At 45.4% G+C, this 21,553-nt stretch overlaps 1 protein-coding gene across 1 annotated transcript in view; it reads right to left on the reverse strand.

Moving 5' to 3' along the window:
- The window catches only part of LOC134567961 (putative ferric-chelate reductase 1), a 69,634-nt gene that overhangs the window by 12,841 nt on the left and 35,240 nt on the right, over positions 1-21,553 (reverse strand). The window contains exons 10-11 of the mRNA XM_063426139.1: positions 11,233-11,345; positions 292-378 (exon numbers count right to left, since the gene is read on the reverse strand). Coding sequence (XP_063282209.1) covers positions 292-378; positions 11,233-11,345 — 200 coding nt within the window. The remainder of the gene's footprint in view (positions 1-291; positions 379-11,232; positions 11,346-21,553) is intronic.

Raw genomic sequence — 21,553 nt, forward strand, 5'->3', positions numbered from 1 at the left:
AGTCTGTGATTGGACAGCCACCAACAGACTGGTCAGGGTTTGAAGTAGAGGACTTGCAAAGGCTTCAGACAAGAGATCTCCACTTTTGCAAGTTGTTGATATACCCCAATGGAAAGAAAATGCTTTTTTTTTTACTAAAATAGTGATTTATTGTGTGTGTTTGGGCAGCGGAGTGTCCCTTTAGTACTTATCAAGCTTAATTGATTATAAGAGACTTACATAAAACCTATCATTCAAAAAGTCTACACAACATTTCATTCATACATGTATATACTGTGTCTATACACTCACATAGCTCCAGCCAGCAACCTCAGCGAATATCATGATGAATGCAATTATTGTCAGAATCACAGTAAGGATCATCAGGAAGAAGTGGGACTGGAAAAATAAATAAATGCAAAATAAACACTTTTAAATATCGAAAAAAAACAAAAAACTGAAAATCTAAATAATTTTAGTCAGTTTAATTATATTTTTTTATAAAGCAGGAAAAAGCAATACAAGTGACCAAAATGTACACTTAAAATTATTTAAAAGGGGGATGTTTATCATGCATTAAACTTACATCCTGTGTTTTTATGTGAAATGCTGCAGGATTTGAGGGAGTAATTATTTGTTCTTTGAAACCTCCCTGACACGGATTACAGGAGGCAGTAGGGGCTCTGTTAGTGTGAGGGGGTTATGCATAGTTGGGGTGATGGTGTGATGTAATTCCAGTAAAATACAAGTTTAGCAGGCTAAGATTGCCACAAGGCATATGTATGTATATGTGTTTGTAGTATCAGTTAGTTAATTACACGTAGCTAAGATACTGTTATCACTGTACTGACCAGGTGCAGGAATGTAAGAACTGGAATTACGCGTCCCTCTCCTTTGTATCAGATGAGCCACGTGGTTAGACCGGATGGATGAGTTTAGACTCTATTTATTAAATAGGTTAAGGGTATGTGTGGGTGTAGTTAATTGTGGGAGGAGCTACAGTGCTATATAAGGAATGTACTCTATGTATTCAGTACTCAGACTTTGCTGTATTTTGGTGACGCTAGTCCCTCTGAGTCCCGATCGGTGATCCAATAAAGAATCTCTTCCTTCCTGAAGAAACCTGTGTCCATCTCTCTGTGCTTGGCTTCCGTCAGTTTCTCCGGTATCATTTGGTGCATTGGCCGGGAAGCTCATCGTTCAACGGTAGCTGAGAGGCAGAGGCGTGAGACGGTCTATCTTTGCCCACGTTCTCTACGGCTGCACCCCTGAACTTCTGCGTGGACCTCCCTTCGTCTCGGCGCCACTGGTCTGTTGTCCAGGAGATCATCGGCCTCTACGTGAGAAGTGCTGGGGTGTCCCCGTCGATGAGTGTGAACTCAGGTTCAGGAACGAGGAGGTAAGACAACTGCTGTTTTAGACGGCAGGACCCACTAGGGGTATACCGATTGTGCGGTAGGCCCAAAGGGGTTTTGAATCAGTGTATCTGCCCCCTCTGTCGGAGGGAAGGAGCGAAGGCGCACCGCTCGATCGAACGCTCTTTAGTCAGACCGTTTGATTTGGTTAGTCAGGCGGGGTCCTGGTGTAAATAGCCCTAGCCGGACACCGGTGTCTTGTCTAGACTAGCGTTCTAGGGTGTATATTACGTTCGCTAGGTCGGAGGGACCGGGAGACTAAGCGGCGCCTGTGTAAATTCGGTTCGCTAGTTCTCATCCTATCTGGGCTAAGTGGGAAGGCGTGTAAATTTGGAACCCACTAGACTTTTGATAGTGCGACTAAGAGGCGCCTGTGTAAATTCGGTTCTCTAGCTCGCTATATATGTGGTGATTGGGCAGTGTGGCTAACCAAAACGGGTGTATATAGTTTTAGGTAGTCCATTCAAGGTACTGGCCAATAGTTTAGTTGGGAATTGTAAATGTGTTAACGATTGTTTTAGTAAAGTGTATATCTTGTTAGATAGCGCGAGCTCAGCCGTCTAGCGAGAGTGTTAATAGTGTGTTGCTGTATTATAGTGCACGGTACCATAACCCTGTATATTTACTGACATTATATAATAAGTACTAATCATTGTCGTCCATTGCATGTTTAACACCATAACCACTAATAATTGTATTGTGACCTTAACTTGTGCTTTGACCTATGCTAACCGTACTGTAACCGCTATTTGTAAAAGACGATGTTACTGGGGTGTGTTATAGACGGGTAATTCGTATATAGAGAATTATAGCGTGGGTGACTGTATAGTTACGCCAAAGGGCATAATATTGATTATATAGTGACTGGTGTAACAGCTGTGTGTGTACGGGAATTCCCTGAGTGTTTATTGTTATTGTGTACGTTTCACTTGGTAACCGTACCACGTGGTGCTGTTGCCAGAGGAAACGGGTGTGACTGTTGAATAGTACGCGTGTATAGTATTCGTTGTCGACGACGTTCCATTGTTAAGTATGGGTGCGTCGCAGTCAACGATTCCGGATCCCTTAGGATGTATGGTTAAGAATTTTAAAAAGGGATTCAAAGTTTGTGATTTTGGGGTAAAGATGTCTCCTGTACGTTTGGTCACTTTGTGTACTAGGGAGTGGCCTACTTTGGTTGCGGCATGGCCGCCACGTGGCAGTTTGGATCCAACTCTGGTACAGCGCTTACACGTGGCTGTATCGGGTAGGCCTGAACTTTACGGCCAGTTTCCTTATATTGACTGTTGGAGACAGGCCGTAAATGACTCGCCAAAATGGCTCCAGACATGCCACGAGGAGCAGTGTCGCCTCATGGTAGCTAGGACTTGCTCGTCCACTAGGACTGGTGTTAGGCCCATTTTGGACACGCCCCCTGAGTCCGAGATCCCTTTGCCGCCCCCTTACTTTCCGTTAAGAAGAAGTGACGCAAACGCAGGAAGTCCTGCACCCCTCCCCTCATTACCCTCATCCACTTCCGCTTCCTCCTCCAGTACAGGATCCACCCCCCCTCGTACTAAATCTCCCCTTCCGGAACCAGAATCCACCCCCATTAGAAACGAATATCCTGATTTGGCGCCACTTCAGACTTCCGGTCAAGCTTCATCTAGCTCGGCTCGAAGTGTTTTATTTACGACCTTTTCCCAAAACCGACCTCCCACATCCCCATACCCTATCTCTCCCCGACCGGAACCCATGACTGACGCCTCTCTACGTAGCCCCATCCAAACCCGACAGTTGACTGGTGCCCAACAATTAAAGCACTATCAGATGCCTCTTCGTCTGAATCCCGGGTCAGCTTATATCGATGCCGCAGGTCAAATGGCACACGCTGACCCAGTCTTCGTATATGTCCCATTTACCACAACCGATCTTTTAAACTGGAAGACCCATAATTCCTCGTATACTGAGAAACCACAAGCTATGACTGATCTGTTCACCTCAATAGTACAGACGCATAATCCGACATGGGCTGATTGCCAGCAGTTACTAATGACTTTATTTAACAATGAGGAAAGGACAAGAATAAATCAAGCAGCCATTAAAGCATTAGAGGATAGAGCCCGTGCTTTGAACCAAGCCAATCCAGCAGCATGGGCCGCGACACACTATCCCAACACCGATCCCGATTGGAACGTAAATGGTGCTGATATGGTTCAACTCAGAGCCTATAGAGACGCTATAATTGCTGGCATGAAAGCCGGAGGAAAGAAAGCCATTAACATGTCGAAGACAGTTGAGGTGATCCAGAAAAGCGATGAAGCGCCCAGTGTCTTTTATGACCGATTATTGGAGGCATACCGCTTGTATACCCCCTTTAATCCGGAAGACGCAGACAATTCCCGAATGGTTAACTCCGCCTTTGTCAGCCAAGCATACGGAGATATTAAGCGCAAGCTACAAAAGTTAGAAGGGTTTGCAGGTATGTCCATCACCCAACTAATGGAGGTAGCAAATAAGGTCTATATGAACAGGGATACAGAAAGTAAGAAAGAGGAAGAGCGCAAGATGCGTAAAAAGGCTGATATGCTAGCGGTAGCGATCGCAGGCGTAGATAAACGGGGCCCAGATAGAGGCAATAATAGATGGAGTAGGGAGCCTTTGAGTAGGGATCAATGCGCGTATTGCAAGGAAGAAGGGCATTGGAGGAACGAATGTCCGCAAAGAGAGCAGTACGAGAGAGACCAACCCAGGGCAGGCTACGGAAACTTTAGAGGTAGAGCGAGAGGTAGAGGAGGCCCCGGAGGGAGTAATGGTTATAGAGGGAGTAATGGGAACAGAGGAAGTGTTAGGGAAGACAGGTATATTCCAGCAGCGCAAAGGTCCCGCGATAGAGAAGGTAGGGACTTTGTAGGATTGGCTGACACTGTCATGGAGGACTATTGATACCGACCGGGCTCCATCCCCCTTGGTCGAGCGGAGCCTATGGTCGATGTATCAATAGGGGGGAAAAGGAGTGCGTTCATGATCGACACTGGTGCTGAACATTCAGTGGTGACTAATCTAGTTGCTCCTCCATCTGGAAGGACTATTACTGTGATAGGAGCAACTGGAAGAAGTGCTGAAAAACCGGTTCTTAAAAGTCGACTCTGTACATTGGGAGGCCACGTAGTAAAACACCAATTCCTTTATATGCCTGAATGTCCAGTCCAATTGCTGGGACGTGATATGCTATCAAAATTACAAGCGCAGATTACGTTCCTACCAAATGGAACAACATCCTTAAAGTTTAATGGACCTTCAGGTATTATGACTTTATCCGTACCAAAGGAAGAAGAGTGGCGACTTTATACAGTGTTGACTAGCCAAAACCCTAGGAGTGATGAGACATTGTTTAACATACCAGGAGTTTGGGCAGAGAACAACCCACCAGGACTGGCCCGCAATATTCCACCAATAAAAATTGAACTGAAACATGGGGTTTATCCAGTGAGCCTAAGACAATATCACATTCCGCAGAAGGCTAAGAAGAACATCCAATCCTATCTGGATAAGTTCATACGGTATGGTATCCTAAAATTCTGTACTTCCCCCTGGAACACCCCATTGCTGCCTGTTCAAAAGCCCGGTACAGATGAGTATCGACCTGTACAGGACTTAAGAGCAGTCAATGATGCGGTTGTTAGCATACATCCAGTTGTACCCAATCCATATAACCTGCTTGCTTTAATTCCGGGCGGGGCTACTTACTTCACAGTCTTAGATCTCAAAGATGCCTTCTTTTGCCTCCGAATTGCCGCAGAAAGCCAATGTATTTTCGCTTTCCAATGGGAGAACGCTGTAACGGGCTCAAAACGCCAAATGACTTGGACAAGACTGCCCCAAGGGTTTAAAAATTCACCTACCCTATTTGGTTCAGCTCTAAGTCAAGATCTACTGGATTTCGAGTCTATCCCAGGAGAATGTGTATTGTTACAATATGTAGATGACTTGTTGATAGCAGCAGTTACAAAAGAAAAATGTCAGCAAGCAACGCACGATCTACTACATATTCTCTGGAAGGCAGGATACAAGGTGTCCAGGAAGAAGGCTCAGTTGTGTTTGCCAACTGTCAAGTATCTGGGATTCCATATCTCTGAAGGTCAAAGGATTATGGGGCCAGAGAGAAAAGAAGCTGTCTGCCAAATACCAATACCCAAGAATAGAAGACAAGTGCGAGAATTCTTGGGGGCAGCAGGCTTCTGTAGGATATGGATTCCCAGCTATGCGATACTGGCAAAACCTCTGTACGCAGCCATCAAAGGTACAGAGCACGACCCCTTCTTATGGACCCAAGAACAGCAAACGGCATTTGAAGATGTGAAGAAGGCTTTGATGAGTGCCCCAGCATTAGGTCTACCTGATCACACACGACCATTCTACTTATATGTACACGAGCAAAGAAGAATGGCTGTGGGAGTATTGACACAGTACTTGGGATCATGGCAAAGACCTGTTGCCTACATGTCTAAGCAACTGGATGCAGTGGCCAGCGGACTTCCACCTTGTCTAAGAGCCGTAGCTGCAGCCGCCCTGCTAGTAGCTGAAGCCGATAAACTCACTCTGGGTCAAGAACTTTATGTACGAGTCCCACATGCAGTACAGACGTTGTTGGATTACAAAGGAAATCATTGGTTTAGTAACAGCCGTATGACCAAGTATCAAGCAATGTTGTGTGAAAACCCAAGAGTGCATTTAGAGACTGTAAACACCTTAAATCCAGCTACCCTTTTGCCGCAACCTACTGAAAGTCAACATGATTGTTTGGAAGTAATGGATGAAGTATTTTCAAGTAGACCAGATCTTCGTGATTTTCCCATCCAGAACCCCGATGTTCAATATTACACCGACGGCAGTAGTTATGTGAAAGAAGGGATCCGCTATGCAGGATATGCAGTGACAACAATAGACAAGGTGATAGAAGCTCGGCCACTGGCGAAAGGAACATCAGCACAAAAGGCAGAATTAATAGCACTAACACGAGCGTTACAATTGGCTGAAGGTTTAAGAGTAAATATCTATACGGACTCTAAGTATGCGTTTTTAACCACTCATGCCCACGGAGCTTTGTATAAAGAAAGAGGACTACTGAATTCAGAAGGCAAAGAAATCAAGTACGCAGCTGAAATCCTACAACTATTGGAAGCAGTGTGGGAGCCGAAAGAAGTCGGTATCATACATTGTCGAGCGCATCTGAGAGGAGATGGTGATGTAACCAAGGGAAATCGGATGGCAGATAGTGCAGCTAAGCGTGCTGCTGAATCAGGAAGACAGGAGTATGTGGGGCATATAGCTGCTCTTATACCAACTCCACTGTCCCAATGGACTCCAGTTTATACAGCTCAAGAAGAGGAGTGGTTAAAGACTGAACCGGGAAAGTATTTGGAGAACAAGTGGTATCAGCTAGAAGATGGAAGAATAGTCATACCAGCATCACTAGCGGTAGAAATTGTCCAAAATTATCACAACGGGACACATTCTGGGAGAGACAGTACTGAAGAATCTCTCAGGAAACATTTCTACATACCAAGATTGTCCAACTTGACTCAGGCCATTGTACGCAGATGTGTAACGTGTGCTAAGAATAATGCAAGACAAGGACCAGTAAAGCCACCAGGAGTCCAGTTTATGGGGGGACTCCCCATGTCCGATCTACAAATAGACTTTACAGTAATGCCTAAATCGGGTGGACATCGTTACCTGTTGGTAATTGTGTGCACCTATTCAGGCTGGGTAGAAGCATGTCCTACTCGTACAGAGAAAGCAGGAGAAGTTGTAAGATTCCTGCTACGAGAAATAATACCCCGATATGGACTACCCTGTTCTATAGGATCGGACAATGGTCCAGCTTTTGTTCATCAGTGCCTACAACAACTGACTCATATGCTTGGTATAAAGTGGAGGCTTCATACTGCATATAGACCCCAGAGTTCTGGTAAGGTAGAGAGAATGAATAGAACTATAAAGAACCAGTTGGCTAAAATGTGTCAGGAAACCCAACTTAAGTGGAACGTTCTCTTACCCATAGCTTTATTGCGAATCCGCAGTACCCCTACCAGAAGGATGGGCCTCTCTCCTTTTGAAATCATGTATGGGCGACCACCTCCCGTACTTGGTAACTTAAGGGGGGACTTGAGTCAGTTGGGAGAAGGAATTACCCGGCAGCAGGTTGTAGAGTTGGGTAAGACTATGGAGGAGGTACAGAAATGGGTACAAGATAGATTACCTGTGAATATTTATCCCCCTGTTCATAGTTATCATCCAGGAGACCAAGTGTGGATTAAAGAGTGGAATAATGTACCGTTAGGGCCCAAGTGGAAAGGTCCTTATGTTGTTCTTTTGTCTACCCCTACAGCGATAAAAGTAGCCGAAGTAACTCCGTGGATACATCACTCCAGGGTTAAACCAGCAGCAGTCGATTCTTGGCAAATTACAGCAGATCCAGAGAATCCCTGCAAGATCCGGTTGAAACGCACTACTCAGTCGGAGTAACGAGGAATTATTGTGGATTACAAATTTTATTGTTACAGGTGTGAGTGAGAAGGCCATAATAAAGCCTGTCCGCTTACCAACACATAGTGTATAAGCCAGGAAAGTCTCGAAGGGACACCTGTGAAGACGAGCAGAACTCCATTCCCTGCAGCCCTCACATCCTGGAAGCTGAGGTTCCATCGCACGGACGAAGACTGAGGATGACGGCGAAAGATGTGCTTTTGATTGTGTTTATTTATATGTGTTTTTATATTCAGGAAGGTAGAGGTACCGACACTCCTAGCTGTGAGGTATGCATTAAGACTACGAGAACAGGTAACCATATTTCCCAAACCCTAATTTGGCATTCACAATACGAATGTAAAGGAGAGGTATCAAGATGTAGATACCTAAATATAGACTATAGTGTGTGCCATTTAGGAGTAGGAGAACCTAAGTGCTTCAGTCCAGAGTATCAACCTCGTACAATTTGGTTGACTCTCAGGAATGGAGATCCTCAGGGGACCCTAATTAATAAGACGGTGTTAGAATCCGTACATTCTTCGGGTGTTCTGCTATTTGATGCATGTAAGGCGATATCAAGTGGTAGAAAACCGTGGAATGTATGTGGGGATCTTAGATGGGAGAGGACGTATGGGTCTAATGATAAATATATTTGTCCCAGTAGTAAAAATAAATATGTGAGTCCTAGATGCCCAAATAAAGACTATAACTTTTGTCCATATTGGTCTTGTGTGGGGTGGGCGACTTGGGGACAGACAGTAGATAAAGACATGATAGTGACTAAGTTGCCGACTAGCCCTTATTGTAAGTCTATGGAATGCAACCCAGTCCATATACTTATTAATAACCCCGACAAGTTCCTAGATAAGTATGGAAATTTATTTGGGTTTCAGATATACGGGACGGGTTTAGATCCTGGGACATTATTGTTTATAGGAATAGAGACTGATACGGTATCCTCCCAGACTCATCAAGTATACCATTCCTTTTATGAAGAGATGAGTATAGATAATAAGATCCCCCATAACGCTAAAAACCTGTTCATTGACCTAGCTGAAAGTATTGCCGGTAGTCTTAATGTTACCAACTGCTATGTGTGTGGAGGTACTAACATGGGAGACCAATGGCCTTGGGAAGCAAAGGAGGTAATGTCCGGTTCTGAGGCAGTTGACCAACTAATATCTACACAAGCCGATTATCATTTGAGTGTTAGAGGTAAATCTGAGTGGAGATTAAAGACCTCCATCATAGGTTATGTTTGCATAGCAAGGAAAGGAATAATGTATAATACTTCTGTAGGAGAATTAACTTGTCTAGGGCAAAAAGCTTATGATGATGATACTAAAAATACAACTTGGTGGTCGGCTTCAAATGTCTCAGAACCATCTAACCCGTTTGCTAGATATGCCAGTTTAAAGGATGTGTGGTTTGATTTATCCATCACATCTACCTGGAGAGCCCCAGCAAATTTGTACTGGATCTGTGGTAAGAAAGCCTATTCGGAGTTGCCACAGGACTGGGAAGGGGCATGTGTGTTGGGTATGCTCAAACCATCCTTCTTCTTGTTACCGATTGAAACAGGTGAGACTTTAGGTGTTAAAGTGTATGATGTGAATCATAGGAAGAAAAGGGGACCCTTAGAGATAGGCACCTGGGAAGATAATGAATGGCCTCCCCAGCGTATCATAGATTATTATGGGCCAGCCACGTGGGCAGAAGATGGTACCTTTGGTTATAGAACCCCAATTTATATGCTCAACCGTATTATAAGATTACAGGCGGTGGTTGAGATTATTACTAATGAGACCTCACAAGCACTCAATCTTCTAGCGAAGCATAATACCAGGATGAGGACAGCAGTGTACCAAAATAGATTAGCCTTGGATTACCTTTTGGCAGTAGAGGGAGGTGTATGTGGGAAGTTTAACCTGAGCAATTGCTGTCTTCAAATAGATGACGAAGGGCAAGCAATAGCTGAGCTTACTAGCCATATGGTTAAACTAGTGCATGTGCCTACTCAGGTATGGAAAGGGTACAATCCAAGTAGTTGGTTTGGTAGCTGGTATGAGTGGTTTGGAGGGCTTAAGGCAGTGGTAGGTGGAGTCCTACTGATTTTACTGTTGTGTCTACTCCTACCGTGTCTTATACCCTTAGTAGTTAGGTCTGTGCAAAGCCTGATAGGAAGTATAGCAGAGAGGAAGGCTGCTGCACAGATAATGGCGATATATAAGTATAAGGCTCTAGATCAAGGAGAACCAATGCAGGAAGATGAGTGTTAAAAGATTCACATCATAAGATAAGTCTGGTCTGGTTCATGGTAACCTGAGGTATATGCAAACCAAGGTTAAGTGATGCCTCAAGTAATTGTGAAATATCAGAGGCATCAAAGGGGGGAATGTGATGTAATTCCAGTAAAATACAAGTTTAGCAGGCTAAGATTGCCACAAGGCATATGTATGTATATGTGTTTGTAGTATCAGTTAGTTAATTACACGTAGCTAAGATACTGTTATCACTGTACTGACCAGGTGCAGGAATGTAAGAACTGGAATTACGCGTCCCTCTCCTTTGTATCAGATGAGCCACGTGGTTAGACCGGATGGATGAGTTTAGACTCTATTTATTAAATAGGTTAAGGGTATGTGTGGGTGTAGTTAATTGTGGGAGGAGCTACAGTGCTATATAAGGAATGTACTCTATGTATTCAGTACTCAGACTTTGCTGTATTTTGGTGACGCTAGTCCCTCTGAGTCCCGATCGGTGATCCAATAAAGAATCTCTTCCTTCCTGAAGAAACCTGTGTCCATCTCTCTGTGCTTGGCTTCCGTCAGTTTCTCCGGTATCAATGGGAGAGAATATTAATGGTGAGGGATTTGAAGGCTCTGTGACCTGCTTTGCAGAATGTCATCTCTTAGCACAGGAAGCAACTTAGCAGTTGCTTGACCATTAAGTGGGTGACCATGATATACCTGCTTGTTTTTTGTCAAACGTATTTCTGTATTTTGTACATTACACTTCCCCCTCCCCCACCCAAGTTTGGACATTTAGAACAAGCAAGAGACCGTTTATTCACTGAAGTGAGAATTTAAAGTAATTCTAAAAATAAAAGTCAAAATAACCAAACTGGATAAATTCTCTAAGCCTCAAAACAACCCTGTAATTGTTTAGTATGTCCGACTTGCTTTATACTAAACACTACTGATGGGTTTGAGGAGAAGATATCTTGGATGCATACATGTTAAATAAAGCATCATGGAGGCTGGAGAGATTATCTTAGTTTACACTCTCAATTAAGAAAGACTAATGTAAATAAGTCTTCTCCCACCTGGAACCAGATAGCCTTTCCCAGGATTGGTCTCTCAGCTGCATTCTTCATATAACGAGCCATAAGCATCCCGATACTTCCAGTCGTCATCCAGGCAATTAGCATTAGGGCACCTGAGTAATAGAAACATTAAATGACAAACCAATCTATGAGTTTAGAGCAATAGCAACAAGACATACATGTTACAGGTCATTTAATGTGCAATGCGTTGGAGATCCACAAAATTGAAAATATCAAAACAGATATTTGTAGCATGTAGGATTTAGTTATGGATTACCGTACTTAATGTTTTATTTTAGAGAAAAATACAGTTTTATTCCAAAAAGTGAAAGGGTCATAAGAGATGTTGGGCATGAGGATTATCACATGTGTTGCTAGGGTGGGGCCAACAGGGGCTTCTACCCAGAGTTGGGTCCTGAAAAGGTCCTGGTCTGATTTTGATACAATTTCATTGTTCACCCATAACACTTATAATACTGAGAGAGAAATAGCACCTCAAAGTATAGAATAGACAGTACCACTCTAATGTCCCATATTAAGAGTTAATTATATAGCACAGTTTGGGGGTATTGTTTTGGGTATAAGATTTGAATGCAGTACAAAGGATAATACAGCAGGTGTGGAATTAATAAATATAAGCTCATACAATATTCTGAAACAAAAAATTTGGTGTCACAATGTGATTGATAGAATACATTATGGTATAAGGATGGACTTTGTATGGGTCTGGTTTTAGAAGGGGCTTAAGTCAATATATGTGGAACGGTCCACAAAATGTTCCCTTGGGCTGAACTATTCATAATTGTTATCATGACGGTAAAGGTAAAAATGATTAGTTTGCCACTAGTGATGTACCGAACTGTCCGCCGGCGGACAGTTCCCGGCGAAATTAGCTTGTTCGCGTTCGCCGCGGCGGGCGGACACATGCGCAGTTCGATCCGCCCCCTATTCGTCATCATTGGGCAAACTTTGACCCTGTGCCTCTCGGTCAGCAGACACATTCCAGCCAATCAGCAGCACTCCCTCCCTTCCACACCCTCCAACCTCCCTCCCAGCATCCATTTTCGATTCATTCGGAAGATGCATGCTTAGTGAGAGGAGGGAAAGTTTAGCTGCTGCTGATTACATAGGGAAATTGATAGCTAGGCTAGGGTATTCAGTGTCCACTACAATCCTGAAGGACTCATCTGATCTCTGCTGTAAGGACAGCACCCCAAAAAGCCCTTTTTAGGGCTAGAACATCAGGCTGCTTTTTTTTTTTTTTTTTCCTGTGTAATGTAATTGCAGGTGCCTGCCTGCCAGCCTGTGTGTCAGGCTCACAGCATATACTGCGCCCACTTGCCCAGTGCCACCACTCATATCTGTTTTAACAATCGGTTAAGCTTTACATTTAAAATAAATATTTTTTTTTCACTGTAATAGAAGAGCAGTTGCCTGCCTGCCAGCTTCTGTGTGAGGTTGGATGCCTTGCCCATTTGCACAGTCAGTGCCACCACTCATATCTGTTTTAACAATAGGTTAAGCTTTAGATTTAAAATAAATAAAACATTTTCACTGTAATAGAAGAGCAGTTGCCTGCCTGCCAGCTTCTGTGTGAGGTTGGATGCCTTGCCCATTTGCACAGTCAGTGCCACCACTCATATCTGTTTTAACAATTGGTTAAGCTTTAGATTTAAAATAAATATTTTTTTTTCACTGTAATAGAAGAGCAGTTAGTTGTCTGCAAGCGTCTGTGTTTCAGGCCTACTTCAGCGTGTGCTCTGCAGACCTGTGCCAGTGTGCTTTGACAGTTGCCACTCATATCTTGTGTCTCTATAGCGTGCTTTTACAACCAAAATTTGTTTTTCACTGTTATAGATTGAATAGCAGTTACTTGTCTTCAAGCGGGTGTCTCAGGCCTACAGTGTGTGCTCTGCAGCACTGTTCCAGTGCACATTGCCAATCATATCTGGTGTCTCTATAGCGTGCTTTTAAAAACAAAATTTGTTTTTCACTGTTATAGATTGAATAGCAGTTACTTGTCTTCAAGCGGGTGTCTCAGGCCTACTTCAGCGTGTGCTCTGCAGACCTGTGCCAGTGTGCTTTGACAGATGCCACTCATATCTTGTGTCTCCATAGAGTGCTTTTACAACCAAAATTAGTTTTTCACTGTTATAGATTGAATAGCAGTTACTTGTCTTCAAGCGGGTGTCTCAGGCCTACTTCAGCGTGTGCTCTGCAGACCTGTGCCAGTGTGCTTTGAAAGTTGACACTCATATCTTGTGTCTCTATAGCGTGCTTTTACAACCAAAATTTGTTTTTCACTGTTATAGATTGAATAGCAGTTACTTGTCTTCAAGCGGGTGTCTCAGGCCTACAGTGTGTGCTCTGCAGCACTGTTCCAGTGCACATTGCCAATCATATCTGGTTTCTCTATAGCGTGCTTTTAAAAACAAAATTTGTTTTTCACTGTTAGAGATTGAATAGCAGTTACTTGTCTTCAAGCGGGTGTCTCAGGCCTACTTAAGCGTGTGCTCTGCAGACCTGTGCCAGTGTGCTTTGACAGTTGCCACTCATATCTTGTGTCTCTATAGCGTGCTTTTACAACCAAAATTTGTTTTTCACTGTTATAGATTGAATAGCAGTTACTTGTCTTCAAGCGGGTGTCTCAGGCCTACAGTGTGTGCTCTGCAGCACTGTTCCAGTGCACATTGCCAGTCATATCTGGTCTCACAGTAGCTTGCACGCATAGTACCACAAATCCCCCCAAAAATGACAGGCAGAGGCAGGCCACCCCGCAGGGGCCGTCGTGGTCGTGGTGCTGTGATTCCCTTTTGCCCTAGAATAATGCCCAGTTTTCAGAAGTCACGTACCCTGAACTTGAAAAGTTCTGAGGACTTAGTTGACTGGCTAACACAGGACACCCAATCTTGTACAGCCTCCGCTCGGAACCTTGACGCACCATCCTCCTCCAGCTTAGCTTCAGGCACCTCTCAAGATAGCACTAACCCGCCTGCCGCCACCACCAAAACTAGCACCACAGCCGCTTTACTTGGTATGTCAGAGGAGTTATTCACACACCCGTTTGAAGAAATGAGTGATGCGCAACCATTATTGCTAGAGGATGTAGATAACAGGGATATGTCTCAGGCAGGCAGCATTAAACACATGGAGGTACGGTGTGATGATGATGATGTTGTACCCGCTGCTGCTTCCTTTTCTGAGTTGTCAGATACAAGCGAAGCGGTTGATGATGACGATGCATCCATGGATGTCACGTGGGTGCCCGCTAGAAGAGAAGAAGAACAGGGCGAAAGTTCAGATGGGGAGACAGAGAGGAGGAGGAGGAGACCAGTTGGAAGCAGGGGGGGGTCGTCGCAAGGAGCTAGTGGCACAGTCAGACAGCATGCACAGTCAGACGGGTCAGCAAGACAGCACGCCAATCAACGCATGCTGTTGCCACCACCAGAATGCCGTCATTGCAGAGCTCAGCAGTGTGGCATTTTTTTTGTGTGTCTGCCTCTGACAACAGCGATGCCATTTGCAACCTGTGCCAAAGGAAACTGAGTCGTGGGAGGTCCAACACCCACCTAGGTACAACTGCTTTGAGTAGGCACATGATCTCACATCACAAACGCCTATGGGATCAACACATGAGTACAAGCAGCACGCCTACTCTAAGCCGCCATCCTCCTCCTGGTCCAGCATCTTCAGCCACGTCAACCACTGCTGTCCTTCTTGCCCCCTCTCAACCATCCGCCACTCCGTCTCCCGCCTTGAGCAGTTCCTGCTCATCTGCCCACAGTCATGTGTCTGTCAAGGACATGTTTGAGCGTAAGAAGCCAATGTCACCAAGTCACCCCCTTGCCCAGCGTCTGACAGCTGGCTTGTCCGAACTATTAGCCCGCCAGCTTTTACCATACAATCTGGTTGAGTCTGAGGCGTTCAAAAAATTTGTAGCTATTGGGACACCGCAGTGGAAGGTACCAGGCCGGAATTTCTTTTCACAAAAGGCAATCCCCAACTTGTACTCGATTGTGCAAAAGGAAGTCATGGCATGTCTGGCACACAGTGTTGGGGCAAGGGTCCATCTGACCACTGATACCTGGTCTGCAAAGCATGGTCAGGGCAGGTATATCACCTACACTGCGCATTGGGTAAACCTGCTGACGGCTGACAAGCAAGGAATGCGTGGCATTGCAGAGGAGTTGGTGACACCGCCACGAATTGCAGGCAGTCCTGCTGCCACCTCCTCTACTCCTCCTACTCCATCCTCTTCCATAACCTCCTCGGCTGAGTCCTCTTGTGCCGCTGCTTCTTGCTCCACATCAACGGCACCCCCCCAGCTCCCCAGGTACTATTCCACATCCCGGATACGGCAGTGTCACGCCGTCTTGGGTTTGACTTGCTTGAAAGTAGAGAGTCACACCGGACAAGCACTCCTGTCCACCCTGAACGCACAGGTGGAAAAGTGGCTGACTCCACAGCAACTGGATATCGGCAAAGTGGTGTGTGACAATGGAAAAAATTTGATAGCGGCATTGAAGTTGGGCAAGTTGACACATGTGCCGTGCATGGCACATGTGTGTAATCTGATCGTACAACGCTTTGTGCATAAGTACACAGGCTTACAGGACGTCCTGAAGCAGGCCAGGAAGGTGTGTGGCCATTTCAGGCGTTCCTACACGGCCATGGCTCACTTTGCCGATATCCAGCGGCGAAACAACATGCCAGTGAGGCGCTTGATTTGCGACAGCCCTACACGTTGGAATTCAACACTCCTAATGTTCGACTGCCTGCTCCAACAAGAAAAAGCTGTTAATGAATATTTGTATGACCGGGGTGCTAGGACAGCCTCTGGGGAGCTGGGAATTTTTTTGCCACGTTACTGGACGCTCATGCGCAATGCCTGTAGGCTCATGCGTCCTTTTGAGGAGGTGACAAACCTAGTCAGTCGCAACGAAGGCACCATCAGCGACATCATACCATTTGTTTTCTTCATGGAGCGTGCCCTGCAAAGAGTGCTGGATCAGGCTGTAGATGAGCGTGAAGAGGAAGAGGAAGAGTTGTGGTCACCATCACCACCAGAAACAGCCTTATCAGCATCGCTTGCTGGACCTGCGGCAACGCTGGAAGAGGATTGTGAGGAAGAGGAGTCAGAGGAGGATTGTAGCTTTGAGGAGGAGGAGGAGCAAGACCAAACACAACAGGCATCCCAGGGTGCTCGTTGTCACCTATCTGGTACCCGTGGTGTTGTACGTGGCTGGGGGGAAGAACATACCTTCAATGACATCAGTGAGGAGGAGGAACGGGAAATGAGTAGCTCGGCATCCAACCTTGTGCAAATGGGGTCTTTCATGCTGTCCTGCCTGTTGAGGGACCCTCGTATAAAAAGGCTGAAGGAGAACGACCTGTACTGGGTGTCCACGCTACTAGACCCCCGGTATAAGCAGAAAGTGGCGGAAATGTTACCCAATTACAACAAGTCGGAAAGGATGCAGCATTTGCAAAATAAATTAAAAAGTATGCTTTACACAGCGTATAAGGGTGATGTCACAGCACAACGGGAATCTAACAGGGGGAGAGGTGGAAGTCATCCTCCTCCTCCCACGACCACGCCGGCAAGGACAGGACGCTTTAAAGACGTGTTGTTGATGGAGGACATGCGGACCTTTTTAAGTCCTATGCATCGCCACAGCCCTTCGGGATCCACCCTCAGAGAGCGACTCGACCGACAGGTAGCAGACTACCTCGCCTTAACTGCAGATATCGACACTCTGAGGAGCGATGAACCCCTTGACTACTGGGTGTGCAGGCTTGACCTGTGGCCTGAGCTATCCCAATTTGCGATAGAACTTCTGGCCTGCCCCGCTTCAAGTGTCCTGTCAGAAAGGACCTTCAGTGCAGCAGGAGGTATTGTCACTGAGAAGAGAAGTCGCCTAGGTCAAAAAAGTCTAGATTACCTCACCTTTATTAAGATGAATGAGGGATGGATCCCGAAGGGACTGACACTGGGCGATACATTCGATTAAAAAAGGCCTGATGAGATGAGCTGCCTTGGGCTAAAAATGGTCCACACGCTGCTGTATTTTAGCTCTGAATGACGTTTGACTTGCGTGACTTATCCGCCACCAACTAGGGTTCAAGCCGCCATGTTTTAGGGCACTTTCTGCCTGTGAAACAAACATCAATTTTTCTGGACGCTGCTACAGCAGCGGTTGCAACAATACCAAATTTTTCAGGCATGTGTACATGCCTAATTTTTAGGCCCACTGGTGCAAGTGGACTGATTACAATTACAGGGCCTCTAAAGAGTCCTGTATTGTTATTTGTCATCACTACCTTCCCGCGTCGGGAGTGGGTCATTTGCGCCCCTGCTGCCTTCCTTGCATGTGGTAGCTGTTTGTCAGGGATTTGTCAATCCATATCTGCCAAGTGACCCTATGTAGGGGTAACCGTCCCTATTCTGCTCTGTGTCAGTGTGTATCATGGTCTCTGTGGACAGGGAACAGTCTCTATTCTGCTCTGTGTCAGTGTGTATCAGGGGTTTTGAGGACAGGTGTCAATCCATATCTGCCAAGTGACCCTATGTATATCTGCTGTCAGTACACAGGAAAAGTTTAAATATTTCTTGTTCTACGTTCTCTGCAACTCCACGCACCGACTCATCCAATACGTGAAGATCTGGGGTTTCTCTGACTCTCCTCAGTAGTGTATCAAACAGAGTCTGCACTGTGGTAACACGGACATCTTCAGGACATAACTCAACTATTTGCAGATAGGCAGTCTGCAGCTTCTCTTTTTCACCTGTTCTCTTCTTTCTCTTATGCGTATTCTTGCAGGTGGTCTCTTGCCTTTCTTTTAACCAATTCGTTCCTTCCATATGGTTTCAAAAGATCTCTGGCATCATTACTTTCAACGCAAATAACGTCATCATAGTTAGTCTCCTCATTATTCACCGGGAAGAGAGTGTTTGCACTGACTACCCACAGCATGCTCTTGCCATTGCCTACTCCACCTTCAACGACAGGGTGCAAGTCCCAAGGAGAAGGATCATTCACTTTATTATCTGTCTTTATTTCACAAGTAGTGCCTGGAACATCCTCATGGGTCACAAGATGTAAATCTGGACTAATGTCAACCCCAGGGTCTGGAAAATCTAAAGAGTCCTGTATTGTTATTTGTCGTCACTACCTTCCCGCGTCGGGAAGATTTCTTGCACAGGGCGCCCAAAGGCCTAAGGCTGGCCCTGCGCATGGGTCAGTGGCTCTGCACCAGACTTCCCTCCAATTGATCAAAGTTAAAGGATTTCAAGTGGACTGATTACAATTACAGGGCCTCTAAAGAGTCCTGTATTGTTATTTGTCGTCACTACCTTCTCGCGTCGGGAAAATTTCTTGCACAGGGCGCCCAAAGGCCTAAGGCTGGCCCTGCGCATGGGTCAGTGGCTCTGCACCAGACTTCCCTCCAATTGATCAAAGTTAAAGGATTTCAAGTGGACTGATTACAATTACAGGGCCTCTAAAGAGTCCTGTATTGTTATTTGTCGTCACTACCTTCCCGCGTCGGGAAGATTTCTTGCACAGGGCGCCCAAAGGCCTAAGGCTGGCCCTGCGCATGGGTCAGTGGCTCTGCACCAGACTTCCCTCCAATTGATCAAAGTTAAAGGATTTCAAGTGGACTGATTACAATTACAGGGCCTCTAAAGAGTCCTGTATTGTTATTTGTCGTCACTACCTTCCCGCGTCGGGAGTGGGTCATTTGCGCCCCTGCTGCCTTCCTTGCATGTGGTAGCTGTTTGTCAGGGATTTGTCAATCCATATCTGCCAAGTGACCCAATGTAGGGGGAACAGTCCCTATTCTGCTCTGTGTCAGTGTGTATCAGGGATCATTATGATAGGTGTCAATCCATATCTGCCAAGTGACCCTATGTAGGGGGAACAGTCTCTATTCTGCTCTGTGTCAGTGTGTATCAGGGGTTTTGAGGACAGGTGTCAATCCATATCTGCCAAGTGACCCTATGTAGGGGGAACAGTCTCTATTCTGCTCTGTGTCAGTGTGTATCAGGGGTTTTGAGGACAGGTGTCAATCCATATCTGCCAAGTGACCCTATGTAGGGGGAACAGTCTCTATTCTGCTCTGTGTCAGTGTGTATCAGGGATCATTAGGATAGGTGTCAATCCATATCTGCCAAGTGACCCCATGTAGGGGGAACAGTCCCTATTCTGCTCTGTGTCAGTGTGTATCAGGGATCATTAGGATGGGTGTCAATCCATATCTGCCAAGTGACCCTATGTAGTGGGAACAGTCTCTATTCTGCTCTGTGTCAGTGTGTATCAGGGATCATTAGGATAGGTGTCAATCCATATCTGCCAAGTGACCCTATGTAGGGGGAACAGTCTCTATTCTGCTCTGTGTCAGTGTGTATCAGGGATCATTAGGATAGGTGTCAATCCATATCTGCCAAGTGACCCCATGTAGGGGGAACAGTCCCTATTCTGCTCTGTGTCAGTGTGTATCAGGGATCATTAGGATAGGTGTCAATCCATATCTGCCAAGTGACTCTATGTAGGGGGAACAGTCTCTATTCTGCTCTGTGTCAGTGTGTATCAGGGATCATTAGGATAGGTGTCAATCCATATCTGCCAAGTGACCCCATGTAGGGGGAACAGTCCCTATTCTGCTCTGTGTCAGTGTGTATCAGGGATCATTAGGATAGGTGTCAATCCATATCTGCCAAGTGACTCTATGTAGGGGGAACAGTCTCTATTCTGCTCTGTGTCAGTGTGTATCAGGGATCATTAGGATAGGTGTCAATCCATATCTGCCAAGTGACCCTATGTAGGGGGAACAGTCTCTATTCTGCTCTGTGTCAGTGTGTATCAGGGGTTTTGAGGACAGGTGTCAATCCATATCTGCCAAGTGACCCTATGTAGGGGGAACAGTCTCTATTCTGCTCTGTGTCAGTGTGTATCAGGGATCATTAGGACAGGTGTCAATCCATATCTGCCAAGTGACCCTATGTAAGGGGAACAGTCCCTATTCTGCTCTGTGTCACTGTGTATCAGGGGTTTTGAGGACAGGTGTCAATCCATATCTGCCAAGTGACCCTATGTAGGGGGAACAGTCTCTATTCTGCCAGGTGTCAGTGTGTATCAGGGGTTTTGAGGACAGGTGTCAATCCATATCTGCCAAGTGACCCTATGTAGGGGGAACAGTCCCTATTCTGCTCTGTGTCAGTGTGTATCATGGTCTCTGTGGACAGGGAACAGTCTCTATTCTGCTCTGTGTCAGTGTGTATCAGGGGTTTTGAGGACAGGTGTCAATCCATATCTGCCAAGTGACCCCATGTAGGGGGAACAGTCCCTATTCTGCTCTGTGTCAGTGTGTATCAGGGATCATTAGGATAGGTGTCAATCCATATCTGCCAAGTGACCCTATGTAGGGGGAACAGTCTCTATTCTGCTCTGTGTCAGTGTGTATCAGGGGTTTTGAGGACAGGTGTCAATCCATATCTGCCAAGTGACCCTATGTAGGGGGAACAGTCTCTATTCTGCTCTGTGTCACTGTGTATCAGGGGTTTTGAGGACAGGTGTCAATCCATATCTGCCAAGTGACCCTATGTAGGGGGAACAGTCTCTATTCTGCTCTGTGTCAGTGTGTATCAGGGCTGGGCTTTGAGGACAGGTGTCAATGTTAGGTGATTTCTGCCCTTTATGGATTAAAAGCAGACTCTGCATCAACTGTGCAATTTTCCATGGGAGTTTTGCCATGGATCCCCCTCTGGCATGCCACAGTCCAGGTGTTAGTCCCCTTGAAACAAATTTTCCATCACTATTGTGGCCAGAAAGAGTCCCTGTTGGTTTTAAAATTCGCCTGCCCATTGAAGTCAATGGCGGTTCGCCGGTTCGCGAACATTTGCGGAAGTTCGCGTTCGCCGTTCGCGAACCGAAAATTCCGGGTTTGCGACAACACTATTTGCCACTTTAACATTAGATTTAGTAAACCCTATATAAGTGCCAATATAGATCCTAGCACACATCCACCAATTATCAAAGAAAAATGTGGCTCTGCAACCATCTTGAGGGCCTATCGGTATAGAACAGATGAGTAATTTATTTATTTATTTAATTAAAGCACACTGTTAAATGTAATATATTAAAAGGCAATAGAGAGAAGACAATGTTCTATAACTTTTTCTACATATTTTAATCAATTTATAAATCTCTACAGACTTTGATACTACATTTTTAGTGCTTACACTCCTACCCCTAAATGATGGAAGTCGTATCTGGGAATGTTTTGTTGTGTGAATTGTAATATGACCATATCTTATTTCCTC

The sequence above is a fragment of the Pelobates fuscus genome, chromosome 7, assembly GCF_036172605.1.
Source record: "Pelobates fuscus isolate aPelFus1 chromosome 7, aPelFus1.pri, whole genome shotgun sequence".
NCBI classification, from domain to species: domain Eukaryota; kingdom Metazoa; phylum Chordata; class Amphibia; order Anura; family Pelobatidae; genus Pelobates; species Pelobates fuscus.